Source organism: Trachypithecus francoisi, unplaced genomic scaffold (assembly GCF_009764315.1).
Source record: "Trachypithecus francoisi isolate TF-2019V2 unplaced genomic scaffold, Tfra_2.0 Contig01461, whole genome shotgun sequence".
In the NCBI taxonomy this organism is placed as follows: Eukaryota; Metazoa; Chordata; class Mammalia; order Primates; family Cercopithecidae; genus Trachypithecus; species Trachypithecus francoisi.
In genome coordinates this window covers 15,264,871-15,287,617 of record NW_022681433.1, presented here as the reverse complement: position 1 = coordinate 15,287,617, position 22,747 = coordinate 15,264,871, and the positions used below count along the sequence as shown (strand labels likewise).

At 45.7% G+C, this 22,747-nt stretch overlaps 1 protein-coding gene across 1 annotated transcript in view; it reads right to left on the bottom strand.

Moving 5' to 3' along the window:
* Window positions 1-2,211: 2,211 nt before the first annotated feature.
* Window positions 2,212-22,747, bottom strand: part of FLT3 (fms related receptor tyrosine kinase 3) — a 107,176-nt gene continuing 86,640 nt past the window's right edge. Inside the window, exons 20-24 of the mRNA XM_033236495.1 lie at window positions 18,447-18,569; window positions 15,245-15,356; window positions 14,817-14,916; window positions 14,108-14,213; window positions 2,212-2,772 (exon numbers count right to left, since the gene is read on the bottom strand). Coding sequence (XP_033092386.1) covers window positions 2,650-2,772; window positions 14,108-14,213; window positions 14,817-14,916; window positions 15,245-15,356; window positions 18,447-18,569 — 564 coding nt within the window. The 3' untranslated portion in view covers window positions 2,212-2,649. The remainder of the gene's footprint in view (window positions 2,773-14,107; window positions 14,214-14,816; window positions 14,917-15,244; window positions 15,357-18,446; window positions 18,570-22,747) is intronic.

Here is a 22,747-nt window from a genome sequence, read left to right as displayed (position 1 = left end):
CACAGAGCCCCAAAGAGGATGGGGAGCCCCTAGGTCTGGGTGCCCTGGAGGGCCACATGTCTTCTCCCCTTGTCACCAGGTTGGTACAGTTCTTTCAGTCCCACCTTTCAGTGGGTCCGAAGTTCTTCTCCAGTGTCCAGGAAGAATGAGGCACTCAGACATGTGGAGGGTGAACAAGCCAGAGAGGAGCTTCACTGAGCAACAGAACAGCTCTCAGGAGACCCGAAGTGGGTAGCTCCTTTCCACAGGCAAGTTGTCCTGAGGTCTCTGCAAGTCTGGCTGAGTTGTGGGACGCGGGGAGGAGGGTGCGGGAAGTGGAGAGGTTAATGGGTTTCAGAGAGGAGAAAGTACATGCTGATTGTTGTTGCATGGGCCAGGGGAAAAAGCACCAGAATTGCTCACTCCCTGCTGGGGACTCCACCTGGAACTGACAGCTTGGCCCCCAGGCTTCAGGCAGTCCCTGGATTGAAGGGGGGCTTCACTGGGGACCTGACCCCTTCTGCCCAGCAGCCTATCTGCCTCCTGCTACCATCAATTATGTCATCCACGGTGCCCAGGCTGTTCCTGCTGAGGGGCACCTGCAGGACCATGCCCAGCCACCCTTAGCCCCGGCTTGGCCTCCGTCCTGTGCTGGTCGGTGTCCAAAGTCCAGAGGGGGCCAAGGCAGCAGGGAGCTGGCATGTCAGCGCCACCCTAAGTGCACACACACCTGGCAGGGTGGCGACAGTGCATGGGGCTCAGCCTCAACTTTGCTGCAAAATCTGAGTGCCACCAGGAGTGGGAAGAGGCCAGGCAGCAAGAGCAGACACTTGTGAGCAGTGGTGGCAGGAAGGGCTTCCCCAGCCGGGAGCGCAGGGATACCTGAGTCCGCAGCCACCACTAGTCTGGTAGCAGCTGCTCCCAGGAGGGTGGGGCTCCCACTCTGCCATCTCAAAAGAAGGCGGGGCTCCCGCCAGCTCCATGGAGCGCACAGCCCCTGTGGCTCCCACAGTGCAGCCAGCGTCTTTGCAGTGGCCATTCCAGATAGGCCACTGCTGCCATTAAAAGGACTGGTAATCTAAGGGCGTTTATGGTGATCTGGTACTAGGCAAAGGATAAAACTATAAAGGAAAGCACAGATGATGCTATTAGGTCACACTTAGGTGCCAGGCATTGAGCTACATGATGTATATGTTTATATTCTGTATTTCTATATTTCTAAGCTACATGTGTTATATATTTAATTCATCTAATTCTTCCAGCAGCTCTACAAAAGAGATGTCATTAGTGGTCCCATTTTCCAGAAAAGGAAACTGAGGCTAGAGAAGTTGAGTTACTTGCCCCTGGTGACACAGCTAAGACCAGGTGAAAAGAGAATTCCAACCTGGGCTGACCAGTTCCACAGCCCTTGTCCTCACCACTACACGCAACAGGAGGTTGAGGAGAAAGAAGAGGCAGAATTTGGTGGCACCTGTTGTATAAGCGGAGGTGGGCAGGGTGGGGCGGGCACAAGCCAAGTTCATAAACTTACGGGATGGAGGGTGCTAGGCTTCAAAGGACAAAGGGGGCTGGTCGGCGTGGCTCACACCTGTAATCCCAGCACTTTAGCAGGCTGAGGCAAGAGGACTGTTTGAGGCCAAGAATTTTGTGACCAGCCTGCGCAACATAGCAAGACACTATCTCTACAAAAAACTTTTAAAATTAGCTCAGCATGGTGGCATGTGCTTGTAGTCCGAGCCACTCAGGAGGCTGAAGTGGGAGGATCGCTTGAGGCCACGAGTTTCAGGCTGCAGTGAGCTGTGATCTCACCACTCCACTCCAGCCTGGGGGACAGGGTGAGACCCTGTCACTAAAACATCAAACAAACAAACAAATAAATAAAAATAAAACAAAGGGAACTGTGGGGACAAGAGTAATTTATTGAAAATCCTCCATGTTACTTCTGACTGGCCCTGAGTCTGGGAAGGCCGCTAAAGTGTGTAGGTGATGTATTACTCTTTATGCTAGAACGCCTATTCATTATAAACTTCCCCCCATACAACCCTTGTTGCTGCAGAAATCTTAGGCTGTGACAACCATACCCGCCTACACATCCTTTATATCTTGGGGTAAAAGCACATGTGCTCTGGAAGGAATGTGTAGGTAGCTATGGGTGCACAATTTCAGGGGGTTCATGAACTCCAGTTAAGACCTGCCCTAATTATACCATGTAAATAATTCAATAACGGGCAATTCTGTAGTAGAAATTTTATTCCCATCCATAAAATATATCACTAAATAGCTGAAAAAGTTACATATTATTTTAAAACATAGATTTAAAAAATCATATTAGCTTCTCCTTAGCAAAATGCTTCTGTTTTATGTATTTACAAGAATATACTGTACTTCAGGTACACAATTCACTCAAGCCAGCCTGAGAAGGCCTTGGATGCAGGTTGATGCTCCAATAAAGTTCATTATCAGCTCCTTCTGCCTTGTGACAGGATGATTTGATTTTACAAAAGTCCCTTTGAAAACAAGAGTAAATGCAGACAGCTTCTAGAGAAAAGTCCGGCGAAGCAGCAGTTGATAATAGATTTTCTTTTAGTGATGAAATTAATCTTGTTTAGGTAATCTACAGCCTGTTAGGGATAGGTGGAGGGATGAAGTCCTTAAAACTAGATTGTTCCTCTATGAATCGTCGACCTGAGTCTGCAGAGAGAGTGGCCCTGAATCCATCTCTCTGCTGAAAGGTCGCCTGTTTTGGTAGACGTGAGGACGTTCCGAAACACAGCCATCCACATTCTGATACATCTGAATGTGGGAAAGAGACAGAACACTGATTACCATCTGATGTAGATGTACGTGTTATGCACCCATATTACAAATTCTTTATTTTATTTATTTATTTATTTTTTTGAGGCGGAGTCTCACTCTGTCGCCCAGGCTGGAGTGCAGTGGCCGGATCTCAGCTCACCGCAAGCTCCGCCTCCCGGGTTCACGCCATTCTCCTGCCTCAGCCTCCCGAGTAGCTGGGACTACAGGCGCCGCCACAACACCCTGCTAGTTTTTTGTATTTTTTAGTAGAGACGGGGTTTCACCGTGTTAGCCAGGATGGTCTCGATCTCCTGATCTCGTGATCCGCCCGTCTCGGCCTCCCAAAGTGCTGGGATTACAGGCTTGAGCCACCACGCCCGGCCACAAATTCTTTCAATAAAAACAATTGTTCTATATAGACAATTACTTTTTTGTTTTTTTGTTTGTTTATTTATTTTTTGAGACAGAGTCTCGCTCTGTTGCCCAGACTGGAGTGCAGTGGCACAACCATAACTCACCGTGGCCTTGATGTTCTGGGTTTGAGCAATCCTCCCACCTGAACCTCCTGAGTAGCTGGGACCACAGGCAGGCTCCACCATATCCTGCTAATTTTTTTATTTTTTGTAAAGATGAGGTCTCACTATGTTGCCCAGGCTGATCTCAAACTCCTGGGCTCAAGTGATCCCCCACCACGCCGCCCTCCAAAGTGCTGCAATTACAGGTGTGAGCCACTACACCCGGCCTAGACATCACTTTCTTTTTTTTTTTTTTTTTTTGAGGCGGAGTCTCGCTCTGTCGCCCAGGCTGGAGTGCAGTGGTGCAATCTCGGCTCACTGCAAGCTCCGCCTCCCGGGTTCACGCCATTCTCCTGCCTCAGCCTCCCAAGTAGCTGGGACTACAGGCGCCCGCCACCTCGCCCGGCTAGTTTTTTGTATTTTTAGTAGAGACGGGGTTTCACCATGTTAGCCAGGATGGTCTCGATCTCCTGACCTCGTGATCCGCCCGTCTCGGCCTCCCAAAGTGCTGGGATTACAGGCTTGAGCCACCGCACCCGGCCGACATCACTTTCAAAATGTCTAAACTGATGTATAATAGATGTACATGTTTCCAGGAAACGTGTAGACAGGTACTTTTAGTATGCGTAGGTCTCAGAGGGTATTCTATAGAACTAAAAAAGCAATTTTGGTCCTTTTATTAATGGAGAAATCAAGTCATAGTCAAATATTTTATTTCATTATTGAGTCTGCTCTTAGATATAAAATGTCACTCTAGAAATCCTAAAACCATGCAGAAAAATCATAAAAGAGAAAGGCCACAGAAAGAAATCTGTTCATTATGGAGTTAATAATACAAGGGTTGGGAGGCCGAGATGGGCGGATCACGAGGTCAGGAGATCGAGACCATCCTGGCTAACATGGTGAAACCCCGTCTCTACTAAAAATACAAAAAACTAGCCGGGCGAGGTGGCGGGCGCCTGTAGTCCCAGCTACTTGGGAGGCTGAGGCAGGAGAATGGCGTGAACCCGGGAGGCGGAGCTTGCAGTGAGCCAAGATTGTGCCACTGCACTCCGGCCTGGGCGACAGAGCGAGACTCCGCCTCAAAAAAAAATAAAAATAAAAATAAAAAATAAAAAATAAAAAAATTAAAAAAAAAAAAAATACAAGGGACTGATTCTTGAGTTTTCCCTTGGCAGTTTCATGACTTTTAACTTTTTTTTCTGAAATGAAGAGATTTACTTTCCTTTCCCAAATATGAATTAATATGCATTCACATAGATAAGTTGAGAAAAAAAGAAAGAGATATAGAAGACTGGGCGCAGTGGCTCACGCCTGTAATCCCAACACTTTGGGATGCTGAGGCGGGCAGATCACCTGAGATTGGGAGTTCGGGACCAGCCTGGCCAACACAGAGAAACCCTGTTTCTACTAAAAATACAAAACTAACCGGGTGTGGCGGCACACACCTGCAGTCCCAGCTACTCAGGAGGCTAAGGCAGGAGAATTGCTTGAACCTGGGAGGCGGAGGCTGCAGTGAGCCTGGATTGTGCCACTGCACTCCAGCCTGGGTGACAGAGCAAGACTCCATCTCAAAAAAAAAAAGAAAAAGAAAAAGAAAAAAGGCTACAAGTCATGACAAGTACCCACCATTATAGACAGCTTGCTATGCACATACACTTTTGTGTCTGTGGGCTCAGGTTGTGTATTCTCTTTTAGAACCTTATTTTTGAATTATCAATATATTGTTATTATACTGCTCATATGTTGCCTGTGTGCCATATTTACATTATTCACTAAGGATGGCCACATATTTTTTTTTCATGGCAGCCTAGAGTTCCATAGTACTGATGCGCCATAATTAACCTTTTGACCCACTGGTCATACAAAACAAACTGAAAAGTGTACACTCGATCTAATCTGACGTTGGGATAAGCAGAAGTGGAATTGCTGGATCAAAAAAGATGCACACTTGAATTGTGATACACAAGGCCAGGCTGCCCTGCAGAAAGGTTGTATTTATTTCTACTTCTATCAACAGTGCCTCTACATTTTCCAGAGCCTTCTGATCAATGGGTATGTCAGCCTCTCACATCTCTTTCGCTGAGCGAGACGTTCTATCTCCTTAACTATATATGTTTCACTATCTGCAAAGTTGGACCTTTTTCCTACACTACGTTAATTTGATTTTAATTTTGAATAGCCTGCCTATTTCCTTTGCCTTTTATATATATAAAAGGCTATAAAGGCTGGGCACAGTGGCTTACCTCTGCAATTCTAGTACTTTGGGAGGCCAGGGCGGGAGGATTGCTTGAGGCTAAGAGTTTAAGACCAACCTGGCCAACATAGCAAGACCCTGTCTCTAAAAGAAAGAACTTTTTAAAAGGTGATATATTTTTATTATTATTTGTTTATAAGAACTTTATGATTTAAGTATCATGCATTCTATTTAAATTTTATAGATCTGCTCCCTTCCCACAGCCCTTGTTACTGTCTACTTCTTTATCTTTGTTTTTTGACAGTTTTAGTGTGAACTGTCCAGACTGCCTCCTACACATCACTTTTCTTTCTAGAAAATTATGTGTGGGGTGTGTGTGTGTGTGTGTGTGTGTGTGTGTGTGTGTGTATCCTTTGACCTAAAACATATCCATTGTGAACCAGGGCTTGCACAATGACAGCTTTGCTTGTACCCTGAAGGATGAACAGTAACTAATCACGCATGCCTTTTGTGAAGGAGACATAGCGGTTAGTTAGCATTCTTTGAACCTGTTGAATCCAAATGTACGTCTCTACCACTGAATTTCTAACCATCTCATGAAGGTTGTGTAGCACAAATACCAATAACACTTCCAGTCTTCCACCTGAAATAACTCACATATGCTCTTCATCCAGTCTCACCGTCTACAACTTTCTAGAACCATCTCTGACACCTCAATCTCTCTCTACTCCCATAGCTAGTTACTGGGTATAGTTGTAATATATCACTCTTTTCCATTGCTTTAAGTACCTCTTGTTCCTTTTGTTGTTGTTGTTGCTGTTGTGACAGAGTCTCACTCTGTCGCCTAGGCTGGAGTGTTGCGGCATGATCTCAGCTCACAGCACCCTCTGCCTCTCGGGTTCAAGTGATTCTTGTGCTTCAAGTAGCTGGAATTACAGGTGTGCATCACCATACCTAGCTAATTTTTATGTATTTTTGGTAGATACAGGGTTTCACCATGTTGACCAGGCTGGTCTTGTACTCCTGGCCTCAAGAGATCCACCCCTCTAGGCCTCCCAAAATGCTGGGATTACATGGTGAGCCACCACACCCAGCCACTGTTGTGTTTAACAAGCTCACAGATAACATCATAAAAGTGACCTTTAAATGACTTTTTAAATACAATCTCCTTATGAAATTGTGAAACAAACCCTAGGTTTTCAAATGTTTCATTATGAAGAGGTACATACATTTTCTTATACTTTAAAAAATGGTTCTTTTTTCTTAGCTATCTTCACCTTTTCATCTGAATGATATTTATTTGTGCTTTTTTCTTTTTCAAGACAGGGTCTCGCTTTGTCACTCAGGCTGGAGTACAGGGGTGCAGTCACAGCTCACTGCAGCCTCAACCTCCTAGGCAGAAGTGATTCCCTTGCCTCAGCCTCCTGAGTAACCGGGACTATGGTGTGCGCCACTACACCTGGTTAATTTTAAAATTTTTGGTAGAGATGGGGTCCTATTATGTTGCCCAGTCTGGTCTCAAACCTCTGAGTCCAAGAGATCCTCCCGCCTTGGCCTCCCAATGTGCTGGGATTACAGACGTGAGCCACCATACCCGGCTTCTTTTTTTCTTAATTGTTCACTTCAAAGATAGCAGCTTTAGTAGTATGTTTGTATACTTTGTTGATATGCTATATTAATACACAGCATAGGCTACACTTAGACTGCTGTATTCAAATCCTAAGTCTGACATTTACCATGTTACCTTAGGCAAATTACTTAACCTCTCTGGGCCTCGATTTACTAGTCTGCTAAAGGGGTAATAATAGAACCTACTTCAGGGGATTGATGTGAGGATTAAGAGTTATTAATTTTATGGCTAATACATTAGTAAACTGTATGATCAAATACTCAAAAAATGTTAGCAATTACATTATTAGTTCAAAGAAACAACTTATGGTTTTCCTGACCATCGCTATTATGTTGTGGTTGCTACGTCCTCTGTTTCATTAAATCTGGCTATGTCTCTATTAATTCCTTCTTTCTGCTTTGTTCATTCTCCTCCTCCTCTCTCTCTCCACCTTCTTCTTTGTTGTTGTTTGTTTTTTTCCCTAGCTTCTTAAATTGAAAGGCTAATCAGACTAGGTGTGGTGGCTCACACCAGTAGTCCCAGCACTTTGGGAGGCTGAGGCAGGAGGATTGCTTGAGGCCAGCAGTTTGAGACTAGCCTGCATAGCATAGCAAGATCCCCATCTCTGCAAAAGAGAATTTTTAAAAAGCGACTCAGGAAGCTGAGGTGGGAGGATTGCTTGATTCCAGGAATTTGAGGCTGCAGTGAGTTATGTAATCACGTCACTGCATTTCAGCCAGGGTGACAGAGCAAGAACCAGTCTCCAAAAAAAAAAAAAAAAGGAAAAAAACGCTAGTTATTGATTTTCATTTTTCTTTGTTTTCTAATAAATTAATTTAGAATTATGAATTTGGGTAACTCTTATAGGTTTTAATAGGCAATATCCATTTTTACTCCTTTTCCTTATTTCCCCTTCTTCTTCTTAAGCAAAGCTTCCTTAAGAAGCATGATTTTTATTTTATTTATTTATTTTTTGAGACAGAGTTTCGTACTTCTCACCCAGGCTGGAGTGCAATGGTGCAGTCTAGACTCACTGCAACCTCCACCTCCTGGTTTCAAGCAATTCTCATGCCTCAGCCTCCCAAGTAGCTGGGATTATAGCTGCCTGCCACCATGCCCAACTAATTTTTGTCTTTTTAGTAGAGACAGGGTGTCACCAGGTTGGCCAGGCTGGTCTCGAACTCCTGACCTCAGGTGATCCACCTGCCTTGGCCTCCCAAAGTGCTAGGATTACAGGCGTAAACTACCACGTCTGGCTGATTTTTAATTTTGGTATATAAATTTGGCGGCTTTTTTGGTTGGGTGATTTTTTATTATATTGCATTGAGATTAGTGAATGTGGCATTCACTAACAATGTATGGTAACAATTTTATTTATTCTGAGATTCTCTTTCCTAAGTAGGCTTACTGATTGTTGCCATTTTGTGTTTTATTTTTGTATTTTCAATTTTTATTTATTTATTTATTTTATTCTTTAGATATGGGATCTCTCTCCTTTGCCTACAATTGGAGTGCAGCAGCCCAGTTATAGCTCACTGCAGCCTCGACTTCCTAGGCTCAGGAGATCCTCCCAGCTCAGCCTCCTGAGTAGCTAGAACTACAAGTGTGCACCACCACACCCAGCTAATTTTGTCTTTTCTATTTCCATGAATTCTCTTTATTTCTCTCTTCCCCATTTTGTTGGACTGATTATGTTTTCTAAAGTCATTTTTTACCCCTGTACTGAACCGGAAGTTATATGTTACATTTCTATCTCACCAATATCATTCTTACATTTTTAGCACCCACATTTAATCTTATGTTGATTTCACCATGTGGCTGCTCCCGCTTCAGAACTTTTGGAGGGTCCCAGGACTTCCTGCTGCCTTTATGTTAGCCTTCAACTTGTTTTTCCAGGCATCCTCTGTTGTGGGTTTTCCCTCTGCAGTGCAATTTTAACTGATTTCATTGTCTCAGGGAGTTTCCACAGTTTCTGGTCCACAAAAAGATCTCTTTCTTACTTTCAAAGCCAATTATGGCCTCAACTTTATTTAAGTTTAGTTTAGTTTTGTTGAAACAGAGTCTTGCTCTGTCATCCAGGTTAGAGAACAGTGGCATGATCATGGCTCACTGCAGCCGTGACCACCCTCCTCCGACTCAAGCGATCCTCCCACCTCAGCCTCCCTAGCAGCTGGGGCCACAGGCAGGCGCCACCACGCCTGGCTAATTTTTAAATCCTTTTGTAGAGACAGGGTTTTACCATGTTGCCCAGACTGGCCTTGAACTCCTGAGCTCAATCTATGCTTGTGCCTCAGCCTCCCAAAGTGCTGGGATTATAAGTGTCAGCCACCACGCTTGGCCTCCCTTCTCTTTAAAAAAAAACAAAAAACAAACCAAAAAAACCCCATATTTCCTATAATTTATGGGGCCAAGTAGGAGAGGGGAGGTGATGTTAGTTCAGACCCCTTTTCTGAAACAGGGGACAAGCATGTGCCCCCTTTCATCAGCCCACGGCCCCTGCCTAGTGCCCATCCCGGCTGCTGCCCATCCCGGCTGCTGCCGCCCCTCTCAGCTGAAGTCCTGACATCTCATCTTCTGCCTCGCTTTTCCAAACTTCCTTTTACACTCTCTTTTTCTTTCTCATTCCAGAAACGTTTGCTGAGTGCCTTCTACATGCTAAGCATCATGCTAGCAGCAGGGTCTATAACGATGAACCAAACAGATGTGGTCTCCAACTTGCTTTCATGCTGACTTCACTCATTTATTTTATCTCACAGGGCAAGTGCTACCCCATGGGGTATAAAGATGAACAGAAAATAGTACTTACCCTCACTAATGAAGTCTAGTGACGACAGAGAGAGACCCATAAAATAAAGTCATTCTACACTAGGATTTGAGTCTCACATGCAGTTATAGCTGAAAGTGTCATGGGAATGCAGAAGAAGGAGACTTTGCAGAGCACAGAATATTTGATCTGGTTCTTAAAGATGGAAACATGTTCGTCCATCCTAAAAATCTTCATCGGTTCACCACTGTCTAAATGCCTAGGCATGTAATCATGTAATCAGTGATCTCCCTGATCTAACCCCATTGGTGCTGAGGTTAGACATAAAAGCCTTAACCTATGTTTTCTCCATGTATTTCCCACTCTTTCTCCTGGTTCTCTGAGGGCCCTTTTCCTTCCCTAGTCCTTGATGCAGAAACAAAGACTCTGGCCGGGCACAGTGGCTCATGCCTATAATCCCAGCACATTGGGAAGCCGAGGCCGGCAAATCGCTCGAGCTCAGGAGTTTGAGACCAGCCTGGCCAACATGGTAAAACCCCGTCTCTACTACAGATACATTAGCCAGGTGTGGTGGTAGGTGCCTGCAATCCCAGCTACTCAGGAGGCTGAGGCACAAGAATTGCTTGAACCCGGGAGGTGGAGGTTGCAGTGAGCCGAGATCACGCCACTGCACTCCAGCCTGGGTGACGGAGTGAGACTCTGTCTAAAAAAACTAAATTAAAAAGAAAAGAAAATAGGGCTGGGTGGGGTGGCTCACACCTGTAATCTCAGCATTTTTGAAGACTGAGGTGAGCAGATCATGAGGTCAGGAGTTTGAGATTAGCCTGAACAATATGGTGAAACTCCATTGCTGCTAAAAACACAAAAATCAGCTGGGCGTGGTGGCACGTGCCTGTAGTCCCAGCTACTCGGGAAGCTGAGGCCCAAGAATCACTTGAACCCAGGAGGTGGAGGTTGTAGTGAGCTGAGATCGTGCCACTGCACTCCAGCCTGGGTGACAGAGTGAGACTCTGTCTCAAAAAAAATAAAAGAGGAGAGGAGAGGAGAGGAGAGGGGAGGGGAGGGGAGGGGAGGGGAGGGGAGGAGAGGAGAGAAGATTCTACAAAACTATTCACAGGGAAGATCACCCTGGGGAAGGTGACAAGGCCAGTTTTCCAACCAAGGGACCAGATAGGATTGTGCAGAGTGGGCAGGGCTGCCTGCGTGGCTGTGTGGGTTCTGCCTTGCACCAACAAAAGTGCCCAGCAGAGTGGGCAAGATGGCTGAGATCCACTCCAAGCTCCCCTCCTTCAGACTGGCTTAGACTGGGGCAGGCTGCATGAGCCCTGACTAAAGGGCTTCTCTCTGGATTCCTCCACCCGGAGAAGGGGTGCATTTCCCTTCCTTCCTTTCCTTTCCTTTCCCTCCCTCCCTCCCTCCCTCCCTCCCTCCCTCCCTTCCTTCCTTCCTTCCTTCCTTCCTCCCTGCCTTTCTGCCTGCCTTCTTTCCTTCTTTCTTTTTTCTTTCTTTCTCTCCTTCCTTCCTTCCTTCCTTCCTTCCCTCCCTCCTTCCTCTCTTTCTTTCTCTTTTTCTTTCTTTTTCTTTTTTGAGACAGAGTCTCACTGTGTCACCCACGCTGGAGTGTGGTGGTGCCATCTCGGCTCACTGCAACCTTTACCTCCCAGGTTCAAGAGATTCTCCTGCCTCAGCCTCCCAAGTAGCTGGGACTACAGGCGCACGCCACCACGCCCGGCTAATTTTTTGTTTTTAGTAGAGATGGGGTTTAGCCATGTTGGCCTGGCTGGTCTGGAACTCATGACCTCAAGTGATCTGCCCACCTCAGCCTCCCAAAGTGCTGGGATTACATGTGTGACCCTCCGCAACGGGCCGTGGGGGCCTGTTATCTAACTTGCTTAAAGGAGCTACCATTTCCTCTGGGTGCTTTTGACAGTGGTCACAGAGGGTCAGGGAACAGAGTGGAAGGAACTGGGAGAAAAGGTTGGTGAACTGTCTGTCCCTAAGCATGGCTTCCCTCAGCTGATTAATCATGCACAGATATGTTGCCATTCAACGGTTCCTGATACCTGACAGGCCCCCTGAACAGAGGGAAGGGGATCTGGACATCCTGTGGGTATGGGGACGTGAAAGGAGAAGCTCAAACCAAGACCCAAGTGGTCCTGAAGCCTCCATCTTGGCGACACGACCTTTACATTTTTGTTTTCCTCTCTACTTCCCCATTCTCCCTGTATATTAGGCACAGCCATTTACTTGCCACTCTACTTTTTCAACTTGGGACTTTTATTTATATTATTCATTCATCCTGGAATATCCTACTCACCCTCTACTCTCCAGCAGCCAAGATGCTATTCAGTCCTCACATCCAGCTCAAATAAGTTCCCCACAAATCCACACCCAACTACGCAACGAATAACATCAGTCAATCCTCTCTTAGCCAGGCATGGTGGCTGATGCCTATAATCCTAGCACTTCGGGAGGCTGAGGCAGGTGGACCACTTGAGCTCAAAAGTTTGAGAACAGCCCGGGCAACACAGTGAGAGCCCGTGTCTACCAAAAATACATTAAAAAAAAAAAATAGCTGGGCCTAGTGGTGTGTACCTGTGGTCCCAGATACTTGGGAGGCTGAGGTGGGAGGACTGCTTGAGCCCACAGTGCGGAGGCTGCAGTGAGCTGAGATCATGCCACTGCACTCCAGCCTGGATGACAGAGCAAGATCCTGTCTCAAAAAAAAAAAAAAAAGTATAGATAGCTAGCTATACATGTACGTATATATTCTTTCTTTCCCAGCTCACTTCCTGTTTCATTCTATAACTCTTCTTTCAGTTTACCTTACAGTGTCATTAACAGTTTACAGGTATCTGTGCAATAGGATAAGTCCGTTGGGGGCCATTTCCTCCAGCCTTTTGACCTAATTCTCTGAAAATAACCTAGTTTCTATGTAATTTTCAAAAACACATCACAGCAGTAGGAAAGTACACACTATCTACCCAGGTCTATATAGAGAATACAGAACTGAAAACAGACTCTCAACAATTTAGAAAGGAGGACAGACAATCCACTTAAAAATCAGATTGATATTTAATATTTTATTGAGTAAATACTAAGTGCCCACTATGGGCTAACGCTTTTCACATACATCACCTGATTTACTCCTTCTTAAAACTCCGTAAGGCGAGATTTGTTAATCACATATTTCAGGTAAAGAGACTGAGACGGAGACTCCCCAAAAGATTAAGTGACTTATCAAGTAAATGATGGAGCCAAGATGTGAACCTCAGTATTGGGAGCTCAAGGTTCTCTCCTTTATTTACTTCATCTGGAGATGGCTCTTTTCACTACACCAGGTGGTGGTGTTGACGGGGGAAGCGTTAGCAAAGAAATTCCAAGTTCCCAAAGCTCAAAAGATAATCTAACGTAACAACCCATTTTACAGGTGAGAAAACTGATGCTTAGAGAAGTAAAGTGATTAGCTATAATGGACACAATTGGGAGGCAGAGTGGTAGAGCTGGTAGTCAACCCTCAGAACTCCAGGCCAATGCTCCTTCCATGCTACCATATAGCGTGATTGAGTCATGTGATTTTTGCACACTCATGCTTCATAAGAAAGGGCTAGTGGCTTCCGGAGGCCAGGGATTATTTTTATTTCGTTTTATTTAGTTGTCTACTTCACTGCACTGAACACTTAAGAGCTTTTAATGTATTAATCATTTGGCTGAAATCAGGAAAGGTGTTTTTTTTTTTTCTAAAAACATTTGTATCAATAAATATGTCTTAGGGCAGGCACAGTAGCTCATACCCTGTGATCCCAGCACTTTGGGAGGCTGAGGTGGGGGAACTGCTTGAGCCCAGGAGTTCAAGACCAGCCTGGGCAATACAGTGATACCCTATTTCTACAAAAAATAAAAACATAAGCCTGGCGTGATGGTGCTATCTCGTGGTCCTAGCGACTTGGAAGGCTATGGCTGGAGGATTGCTTGAGCTTGGAAGGTCGAAGCTGCAGTGAGCCGTGACCACATCACACGCTCCAGGCTGGGCCACAGAGTGAGACCCTGTCTCAACAAATAAATAAATAAATAAACAAATAAATAAATAAATAACGTTTTACCCCACACAACTTTGCAAGGGCAACCAAGAAAAACTGCGATGAGAATGAGAACTTGGTACCTTTGGTTCATAGGAAGTCAGCAACAAGTGTTTTAATTTACCAATTTCCTTTATAAAGCTTTATAAAGTCCTGGCTGCTACATACCGCTTCTTCCGCATCTGCCAGCTGACATCCTAAAAATGAAGTCAAATTAGGGAAGGATGGCCGCTTCCTTGAGTCAAAAGCCCAGCAGGATTGCATTATAATGTATCTGTAAAAGCAGTAGAACAAGGAACAAGATGAAGAAGTCTGAATGAAGCAAAATGGATCATTTTCCATATAATGAAGCACCATTTATTCCTCTGGAGCTACTTATTTACAGCATGTTTGTTTTGTGGTAAGTCCTCTACCAGATTTTGAATTCATATCCGAAAGGAGAAATCAGATGATGGGCAGAAATGCATTTTTTAAAATGTGATGTAGTGGATAGAATCGCATCACCTTCATGGAGCCCTCAAGCAAAGGAATTAAAACCTGGAAGCAGGTGCCTCTGAGGACAGGAAAGGTTCAGCTTTGTTCAGAAACTCCCAAAACAAAAAGGAAGCGTTTTCTTTTCTTTTTAAAATGGAATCAGATAGCTGGGTGTGGTGGCTCACACCTGTAATCCCAGCACTTTGGGAGGCTGAGCCAGGAGGATTGCTTGAAGCCAGGAGTTTGAGATCAGCCTGGTGAGCAAGACCTCACTTCTACTTTTTAAAGAAAGAATCTTATAAACTTTGCATTAAGGAGTTTGACTTTTTTTGGTCATGCATTTGGAAGTAGACAGACTGTAAATTTCTGATTTCAACCAAATTACTGTCTGACTTGAACTTACATTTCTTCTGTAGCATAAAATGGCTGATCCATTTTAAATCCGTTTCGAATCAGTTTGTAGAAGTTAGCATCAACCGGAATGCCAGGGTAAGGATTCACACCTGAAGAAAACATGAGACAATTGCAGCCATTAATCCATTTCTTCATGTGTTTATTGATTCATTCAATTAACAAACACGTATTGAGAGCTGCCATGTGCCAGACACTGTTGCAGGTACATGGGCTGCAGCTGGGAAGAAGTCACGGTTCATGCTCTCAAGCAGGTTATAGACCAGTGAGGAAGACAGGCTAAAGGACACCAGCAAATAAACATAAAGTTATGGGCTGCAATACAAGACCCATCAGTGTTGAGGGGAGGGGCGGGGGGCACCGAGAGAGCAGAGCATGCAAAGCCCAGAGTCAAGGGAGGCCAGCAGCTGCCCAACATACCAAGTGAGAAGATTTCCCACAGTAATATTCCGTATGACCAGACATCACTCTTAATGGTGTAGATCCCTTCAAATAGGCTTTCAGGGGCCATCCATTTTACAGGCAGACGGGCCTGTGGAAAACCCAGAGGAAATAAGACGGTGAATTTCCCACATACAGACATGACTTCATTTCTCTTGTATTAAGATGAAATGCATCATCTTCCTAAGACCACTCTTAATGCCTTATTGCGAAAATCACATTCCTCACGTGAAAGGTTTTCACTTTCAAATTAACATTCTGATAATACTAGCCTAAAACACAAGGCATATTTCTTCACAACTCCTCTTGAACAAAGGCTTGTGCTTGGAATGGGTAAGTTTAACTTTCCATCTTTCCAGTGGAAAGATGTACTTTCCATTAAGGAATAGCCAGTTGCTTGCCTAGGGGTAAGTGGGTACTAGTGAATTGGTGAGATCTTCTGTTAAAGCATTTCTGGGAAGACCTTTAGTGGAAATGTCATCCACAAGAATGTCGGGAGGGGAGCCCACGTCATCACTTCCAGAAATGATACCAGTCTGGCTTCTGTGGCTTTAATAATTTCCACCAGCATGAAAGGGGCTTTTGACTTAGTGTATCAGACTAGAATCAAGACACAAGATGGGCAGGTTACTGGGGCAGAGCTTTGTACTGGTTTTCTTTCTCTTTTATTTATTTATTTATTTATTTATTTATTTTGAGACGGAGTTTTGCTCTTGTTGCCCAGGCTGCAGTGCAATGGCGCTATCTCAGCTCACCGCAACCTCAGACTCCCTGGTTCAAGCGATTCTCCTGCCTCAGCCTCCTGAGTAGCTGGCATTACAGGCACGCACCACCACGCCCAGCTGATTTTTGTATTTTTAGTAGAGACGGGGTTTCACCATGTTGGCCAGGCTGGTCTCGAACTCCTGACCTCATGATCCACCCACCTCAGCCTCCCAAAGTGCTGGGATTACAGGTGTGAGCAACTGTGCCTGGCTATACTGATTTTCTTTTACATGGGTTGAGGAGTCCTTCACAGCACACGTTTAATCAGCACATGCTTAATCTGCCAAGTAAACCCTCTTTTAAATATATGTAAACTGATGAGCTATTGATTCAAGCCGGCAGGTCTGGTTCATTTGATTAATTAAAGAAATTAATTGTGGTTCCAAATGGAATTCACTTTCCCACATAATAGACAACCAGCTGGTGGGGTAGAAACTGAATGAGTACTATGAGCAGTCTATGATGACTAGGAGTAGACTGTAAATCAACTAAGATGATTATCTGATTCTAGTGGAAATACAGTTTAATTTGACTTTTCACATTTACTGGATGTTCACCCTGGACAAGGTGCTTTCATGTTGGTTTTATTGGTTTTTTCCCACATCAACGCTATGAGGTAAGTGCAAAACCCTCATGGGAAACACTACAACACAGTGGTTAGCACAGATTCGGGGCTCAGACTATTCATGTTCAAGTCCACGTGCTGTGTAACCACGGGCAAGTTACTTTTCTGTGCCTCAGTTTCCAAGTGCGTACTCTGAGGAATAAATGAATTAATATGCATAAAGCACCTAGATGCTTAGCATATAGTAGGCACTATATCAGCATTTAATATTATGATTATTATTTCACAAGTAGGGAATTCTTTTTTGAGACCGGGTCTCATTCTGTTGCCCAGGCTGGAGTGCAGTGGCATGATCATAGCTCACAGAAGCCTCGACCTCCTGGGCTCAAGTGATCCTCCCACTTCAGCCTCTCCGAGTAGCTGAGACTGCAGGCGGGTGCCACCACACCCAGCTAGTTTTTTATTTTTCATAGAGACAGTCGAGTGTCTCACCATGTTGCGTAGGTTGGTCTTGAACTCCCAGTCTCAAGCAATCCTCCCACCTTGGCCTCTCAAAGTGCCTGGGATTGGCCGGGCGCGGTGGCTCAAGCCTGTAATCCCAGCACTTTGGGAGGCCGAGACGGGCGGATCACGAGGTCAGGAGATCGAGACCATCCTGGCGAACACTGTGAAACCCCGTCTCTACTAAAAAATACAAAAAAAAAACTAGCCGGGCGAGGTGGCGGGCGTCTGTAGTCCCAGCTACTCGGGAGGCTGAGGCAGGAGAATGGCATGAACCCGGGAGGCGGAGCTTGCAGTGAGCTGAGATCCGGCCACTGCACTCCAGCCCCGGTGACAGAGCAAGACTCCGTCTCAAAAAAAAAAAAAAAAAAAAAAAAAAAAGTGCCTGGGATTAAAGGTGTGAGCCACCAGCACCAAGCCAGGTGTTGTAATTCTTTAAAAACACACATTTTCAACTACACAGTTGTGTCATCTATTACTTCTAACAGTTCTTTTTGTAAACACATCTGTCCTTAGTTTTTTATTACCAAGTCAATTCGCTCTTTTTTTTTTTTTTTTTTGAGATGGAGTTTCGCTCTTGTTGCCTAGGCTGGAGTGCAGTGGCGCGATCTTGGCTCACTGCAACCTCCACTTCCTGGGTTCAAGCGATTCTCCTGCCTCAGTCTCCCAAACAGCTAGGATTACAGGCACACGCCACCATGCCCGGCTAATTTTTTGTATTTTTAGTAGAGACAGAGTTTGGCCATATTGGTCAGGTTGGTATCGAACTCCTGACCTCGTGATCCGCCCACCTCAGCCTCCCAAAGTATTGGAATTACAAGCATGCACCAATGCACCCGGACAATTCACTCATGTTTCAGGTCTTCCTGTGTTAACAGTACAAGGATGACAAATATTCATTAATTCATATTTAAGTATTTAGCTTTAACATTTTGTATGTATTTATGTGTTATCTATGTTTTGAAGTGCCTTATTGTGACAACTAGCTTTTCACATAATTGAAAACATAACTCAATAGTCACTTTATAGCTAGGATAACTGAAGTAAGTGGAAGCATTGAGATTTGGGGTTTTTTAAAGTGAGGATTGCACTCAAAGGCCCCTAACGGATCTACTCTGACTAGCTAGCCCGAGGACAGATGTGACGCTATTTTGCGCAGCTTCTATTATAGATGGAAGATTCCCTGAAGATGCAGAAAAACCTTTTAAGCATCAGCAAGCAGACTGCTGTGAGGGTTTTTTGGATGTTACCATTAATCAAAACTGCACCACAGTGAGTGCAGATGTTTACCACGATAACGACAAAACATAAAATAGCAGCATAAAAATAAGTAGGAAATAGCAGCCTCACATTGCCCCTGACAACATAGTTGGAATCACTCATGATATCTCGAGCCAATCCAAAGTCACATATCTTCACCACTTTCCCGTGGGTGACAAGCACGTTCCTGGCGGCCAGGTCTCTGTGAACACACTGTCAAGAATGACACCGGAGTGTTATTTACTGTGATGTATATTATCCTGGAGTGCAATCTTTCTTCTAGGCTCAAGTTCAGTAGGAGGTACCGATGACAGAAGGCCTCTTATCTTTACTGGGCCGTGCCGTGAGCGGTCATGATGATGTGTAACAAACAAAGGGAACATAGGAGACCTAATTCTGCAGCTATGGTGGCTGCAGTTATTTGTGCAGCTTCTGAAGCATCCCCAGGGGCCAAAGAAGAGTGAATCTTTTGCAGCTTCTGAGCAAAAGTGAGAGGCTCCCCAACAGGGGCCCTCCTCTGAGCCTCCAGAGGGAGTCTCAGAGGCTGGCCTCCAGTACTGTTATTGTGGGTGTGAGAAATAGCATCTCTTTTCTTTCTTTTTCTTTTTTTTTTTTTGAGATGGAGTTTCACTCGTTGCCCAGGCTGGAGTGCAATGGCGTGATCTCAGCTCACTGCAACTTCTGCATCCTGGGTTTAAGCGATTCTCCTCCCTCCGCCTCCCAAGTAGCTGGGATTACAGGCATGTGCCACCATGCCTGGCTAATTTTGTGTTTGCAGTAGAGACAGGGTTTTGCCATGTTGGTCAGGTTGGTCTCGAACTCCTGACCTCAGGTGATCCACCTACCTTGACCTCCCAAAGTGCTGGGATTGCAGGCGTGAGCCACCGCGCCTGGCTAGCATCTCTTTTCTGACTGGAAAATAGCTTTAGGAATAAATGGAGTAATATCGAAGGAAATAATCGGAAAAACAAAAAGCTAAAAATGAGTTTGGAGAGGTTTACTGAAGTGGAATTAGGAATCCCTGAGCTGAGAGATGTCGTGACGTTAATCAAAGGGGTCTCACAAGAAAATGAACTTTACTAAGGAAGATCTGAAGGGGAACAGGGACTAGCAGCAAAGGTCCAATGTACACTCTTTCATCTTTAAAAAAGAAAAAGAAGCACCATGAACGCCAGCAGCCCTGTGCCACAGCCCCTCTAGAGCTCCCTCCTCCATACCCAGTTTTTTCAGTGCCGTCTACTTGCACTTTGCCCGCTTCATCCCCAGGTCTGCAACCTGCCTCCTCCTCCTGCCTGTCTGCCCAAGCTGCTCTGGCCAAAGCCCGCACTGACTGACATGGCACCCACCCAGTGTCGATCTGACGGGACCTCCCTGTGGTGTCTGCTGCTGGTGGCCAGGCCCTCCCGCTTCTGGTCCTTCCTCTAGGAACCCTGTGCATGGTTCACTCCTGCTTTCTCCCCACTGCTCTGCCGGCTCCTGTCTCCCTCAGGGGCTTTGTGCATGAGCCTACTCTCACTCCTGAGGGCTGCATCCTCACATCCCACACCCTCACCCAAGCCATTTCATCCAAATCTAGGGATGCAACTACCATTGCCAACATCCCTATTTCCAACCCAAACATTTCTCTTGAGCTTCAGACAGGAGTGTCCAAGTGTCTGCTAGACCAAGCTCTACTTGGTTGCCCAAGGCACCTCACATTCAGTATGTTCAACTCATTACCTTTATCCAAAAAACCTCCTCCTGATTCCATGCTCCCTATCCTATCCCACATTCCCTGCTGGTTTTCCTTTTCCTTCAAAAATCTCCATCAGTCCAAGCATGAAGCATGCGCTCCTTCAGAAAGCCTCTTCCACTGCATCTCCCCCTCCCCTAGCCAGGTCTGCTGTGCAGATCCCTCCCCTGGGTTCCCAGAACTTACTTCAATCACAACACCTACCACGCTACAGTGTTGTTTTTTTTAACTTTTTAATTTTTAAAAAAAATTTTTTTGAGACAGTCTCACTCTGTTACCCAGGCTGGAGTGCAGTGGTGCAATCCCTGCTCACTGCAACCTCTGCCTCCCAGTTCAAGCAATTCTCATGCCTCAGCCTCCTAAGTAGCTGGTATTATAGGCGTTCACTACCATGCCCAGCTATTTTTCTATTCGTAGCAGAGATGGGGTTTCGCCATGTTGGCCAGGCTGGTCTTGAACTCTTGGCCTCAAGCAATCCACCATCTCGACCTCTCAAAGTGCTGGGACTACAGGCCTCAGCCACAGTCTCCGGCCTCTGTGTCATCTTTGACTTGCATGTCTGCTTGTCTCTGTCTCCCCTGTCATTCATAAGATCTTCGAGCCCAGGAGTCATATCATAACTGACTCTGTATTTCCAGCATCTAGGACAGTGCTTGGCACGTAGCTGGGGCTCAACAAATGTTTGATGAAGTCAAGGGCCTATAGAGTAAACGGAGGGGTACCCAGAGGAGTATCAGGGCGGGGGTGAGACAAGCACGGGACAGTGACACGCATGATTCAAAGGGGAAGCCTGATGTGAAGATAAAAGGATAGAGGGCCTAAGAAACTGGATGTTCTTCAAAAATTCATAGTATTACAAGCCTGGGGTTGAAGGGGAAGCAATGGCCTTGACCACCAGTTGGGAGTGGTTTGAGTATTTACTTAACTATGGGCAGCAAACCAGGCCAGACAATCTAAGTAGGTGCTCTCCCACATCTGTAAGAGTGTTTGTGGGCCAGGTACAGTGGCTCACGCCTGTAATCCCAGCACGTTGGGAGGCTGAGGCGGGCAAATCACTTGAGGTCAGGAGTTCGAGTCCAGTCTGGCCAACATAGTGAAACCTTGTCCCCACAAAAATAGAAAAAATGAGCCAAGTGTGGTGGTGCACACCTGTAACCCCAGCTACTAGGGACGCCAAGGCAGGAGGATCGCTTGAACCTGGAAGGCAAAGGTTGCAGTGAGCTGAGATCGCACCACTGCCCTCCAGGCTGGGCAACAGAGCAAGACATTGTCTCAAAAAAAAAAAAATGCTTGTGAAAGCAGGATTGTAGATGTGTAAGTGAAACAGAGAAAGACGGAGGTGGGCAAGATGCGTGTGAAAGAAGAATCCAAGCAGCAGGTGGGGAAAATGAAGAGAAGAATGGGCCTTGCAGTTGAGAGGTGGGGAAATACTATTGTGACAGTAATTTTTTAAAACTTGTATTATTATTGCTTTTAAGCTTATTTCATTATTATTTTGAATAGACAGGCTGGAGGGCAGTGGTACAGTCATAGCTCATTGCAGCCTGGAAATCCCTGGGCTTCCCTCTGAAAGCACTGGGATTACAGACATACACCATTGGGCCCAGCCTGTTTTTCATTTGTTTATTTATTTATTTATTGTTTGAGACGGAGTCTCGCTCTGTCGCCCAGGCTGGAGTGCAGTGGCGCCACCTCGGCTCACTGCAAGCTCCACCTCCCGGGTTCACACCGTTCTCCTGCCTCAGTCTCCCGAGTAGCTGGGACTACAGGCGCCTGGCACTATATCCGGCTAATTTTTTTTGTATTTTTAGTAGAGATGGGGTTTCACCGTGTTAGTCAGGATGGTCTCGATCTCCTGACCTCGTGATCCGCCCGCCTGGGCCTCCCAAAGTGCTGGGATTACAGGTGTGAGCCACCGTGCCCAGCCACCTATTTTTTTATTTTTTAGAGAAAGGGTCTTGCTCTCTCACCCAGGATGGAGTGCAGTGGTGCGATCCTAGCTCACTGCAGTTTCCAACTCCTGGGCTCAAGCTATCCTCCCACCTTGGCCTCTGACGTAGCTGGAGCTACAGACACGCACCATGAATGTCTGACTGAGACAGTAATTTTTTAAAGGAAAAAGCCTGGGTGGGGTGGCTCATGCCTGTAATCCCAGCACTTTGGGAGACTGAGGCAGGTGGATTGCTTGAGCTCAGGAGTTGAAGACCAGCCTGGGCAACATGGTGAAATCCCATCTCTACTAAAATACAAAAAATGAGCCAGGCATGGTGGTGCGCGCCCATAGTCCCAGCTACATGGGAGGCTGAGGCATGAGAATTGCTTGAACCCAGGAGGCAGAGGTTGTAGTGAGCCGAGATGGCACCACTGCACTCGAACCTGGGCAACAGAGCGAGACTCTGTCTCCAAAAAAAGAAAGGAAAAAACAAAACACAACTGAAAGTAGTCTTTCCAAATTCAGAGAGAAAAGAGGAGAGAAGAGGCAAGGGGAAGGAAGTGGTGGAGAAGAGGAGGAGGAGATTAGAAGACTGCAAGAAAAATGAAGGGGAAGAATTTTGGGAAATAAAGAGAAGGTAATGAAAGTCAAGCAAACGGGGAAGGAAGGTAGCCAGACGGCGGGCTGTGATCTGCTTATAGGCAGGAGACGTTTGAAATCCCAGAG